We start from the raw sequence: 2,196 nt of genomic DNA, 5'->3' as shown, positions 1-2,196 counted from the left end.
CGACGACGCGGGCCCCACGCACTGCTCCCGAGATGTACGCGTAAATGAATGAGACGCAGCCTAGCTATTCCGCGAATGGGCCTGAGAGCGTGGGTACTTGCCTTATTGCCTTTGGCAACGCCTACGACACGCAGCAGATGGGATCGGCCCGCCGCACGGGACCATCAGGCCAGATTTCATGCTGTGAAGTCAGTAGAGACGAATAGGCAGAAATCTATTAGAGCCAGTCGGACATCCAGACAGCAGGTTGAATGGTAGTCCGGAATGTTCGCAGGGCGCAGAGAAGATATCAAGTTGCCGACGGCCGCGTTTTCTGACAGATTGATCACCAAGAACCGAATACCACCGAGAATTGACATTGATTGCAACGAGAAGGGTGACGCGACATATGCGCATATGTATGCCGAGGAAAGCGACGAAAACGACAGCTGACATGGACAGCGCGACGCTGGCAACCGATTCGCACGGGCGCCCCGAGGAGACGTCACGTACATCGTGGGAATATATGTGTCACTTTCTGTTACTGTCACGTCACGCTCGCGCTCATCGAAAGCCGTCGAAACAGGCCGTCCTCGAAGCCACGCAGGCGAACGGCAACGCACATCTCTGACTCGGACTATCGACACACCGCACACGAACCCGCACGAGAGCTGCATCGGAGGACGTAACGCACAGCGATGACTCGTGAGTGACTTTTGCACCCTGGCGTCGCCGTTTGCTGGCAGGGTTGATGTGCTCAAGCGTGCCCTGCGTGCCGTTGCGCGCGACGTGTGGTGCGCTAGGTGGCAATCAGCGTGAGACGGACCGCGCCAAGGCGCAGAAGAAGGCGGCGGCGGCGGCAAAGAAGCCCAAGGAGAGCGCGGCGTCGCTCCAGAAGCGCAGAGAGCAGTACGTCCGCCGCGTTGTCGCACGGTCCCTCCGCAAACTGACAGATCGCCCTCTTGTGGAACAGGGACGCCGCCATCCTGAGAGAGAAGCAGAAGGTAGGACCCCGACACGCCCGCGATCTTGCTTGTTTGCCCGGACTGCTGACGTTGGTTGCAGAAAAAGGAGGAAGAGAAGACTACGACTGCGACTGCTGGGGGAGGAAAGAATTAACACCGGGCATGGGATGGTTCTTGCCACGCCGTCCGCTATCATGCTCCGTGTGCCCATCGCGCAGTGTCGCCATACGTCGTCGTGCTCGGGAACTTTGTGCTTTTTTCTCTGAGATCTGGACTTGAAAGCTTCGCCTCGCTCGCCTGCAGTGCAGACTTCGCATTGCTTTCATTGCATGTCTCTCCACCTCCTAATACCCGTTTCACCTTGCATTGTAACCTTAGGTCTGTCTCGCAATGCTCATATAGTGCTGCTGTTTCACTACCACGATCGCGATCGTGTCTGAAGCATCCATTCTTCTGGTGTGGCAGCCTTTTGTCTTGTGAAGAGTTGCAATCATCATTTATCACAGCCTCGGACGTCCGGACAACGATCGTCGACGGCAGCCAACAACTCCAGTCTTGGCAATGGACCCACAACCGTCATGACAATTCTCACGGATGCTTGGAAGAAGGCACTGAGATTACGTTAACGATGAAGATGAACGAACACAAGCACGACATCCAGCTCGGCGCAGCAATCAGACCCATGCCAGCATAAGATGTTTCCGACAGAAAGGCAGCGCGGCAGCTGTAGTGGTACGTACACACCCAGAGGTGCGGTCGTCAAAGCATGCTCTGCGTTCCGCATCTTTTCTCCCCAGCATGCTTGGCACCAGCCCTGGCGCGCCTGGCGTGCGAGCTTCCATCCTGGAAGAGGCGCAAGCACGCAAGCGTCTCGGAGGCAAAGAAGAGAATGTGCGAAGCATATTTTGCCTCCGCGGGTGGGGTATATGTAACACTGGATCATCGCAATTAGACCTTACGGGGACGCGGCATCGCGAAGAGCAGCCCCCTGCCGATGCGCCACCATATGCAGGGGCAGGCCGTGGGAGCGCCGCGAAACAGAGGCCGGTGCCGAAGGAACAGTTACGGTCGTCTGCGCACTGCTTCCGTGCGGGCGCAGTGCAACAATGTGGTGCTTGCCGCGGGCGGCGATGTCCACGGAGGCACACGGAGTGGCCCCTTACTGCCAGCGAAACACGTCGCACTGCGATCGCCCCAGCGTGCGGAAGTTACAGGCTGGCCCCACGCACTCGCCGCACGCGCCCGCCGCAGC

General features: G+C 58.2%; 1 protein-coding gene across 1 annotated transcript; it reads left to right on the top strand.

Moving 5' to 3' along the window:
• The first annotated feature begins 626 nt into the window (after positions 1–626).
• On the top strand, positions 627–1,337 carry PHACADRAFT_246406 (uncharacterized protein). Its single transcript, XM_007389849.1, has 3 exons — positions 627–888; positions 953–983; positions 1,045–1,337. The coding sequence occupies exons 1-3, from the start codon at positions 731–733 to the stop codon at positions 1,096–1,098; spliced, it is 243 nt and encodes an 80-aa protein (XP_007389911.1). The 5' UTR covers positions 627–730; the 3' UTR covers positions 1,099–1,337.
• The last annotated feature ends 859 nt before the right edge of the window (positions 1,338–2,196 follow it).

This window comes from Phanerochaete carnosa (assembly GCF_000300595.1).
Source record: "Phanerochaete carnosa HHB-10118-sp unplaced genomic scaffold PHACAscaffold_1, whole genome shotgun sequence".
Taxonomy (NCBI): domain Eukaryota; kingdom Fungi; phylum Basidiomycota; class Agaricomycetes; order Polyporales; family Phanerochaetaceae; genus Phanerochaete; species Phanerochaete carnosa.
This window is presented reverse-complemented; position numbering and strand designations above follow the sequence as displayed.

What these genes read in the sequence shown, in the direction of transcription:
- PHACADRAFT_246406 (XM_007389849.1), top strand. Translation starts at nt 731, where the DNA reads ATGTGCTCAAGCGTGCCCTGCGTGCCGTTGCGCGCGACGTGTGGTGCG. An exon ending in CTCCAGAAGCGCAGAGAGCA is followed by an intron (nt 889 to 952) that starts GTACGTCCGCCG and finishes CTTGTGGAACAG; the next exon opens with GGACGCCGCCATCCTGAGAG. An exon ending in TCCTGAGAGAGAAGCAGAAG is followed by an intron (nt 984 to 1,044) that starts GTAGGACCCCGA and finishes CGTTGGTTGCAG; the next exon opens with AAAAAGGAGGAAGAGAAGAC.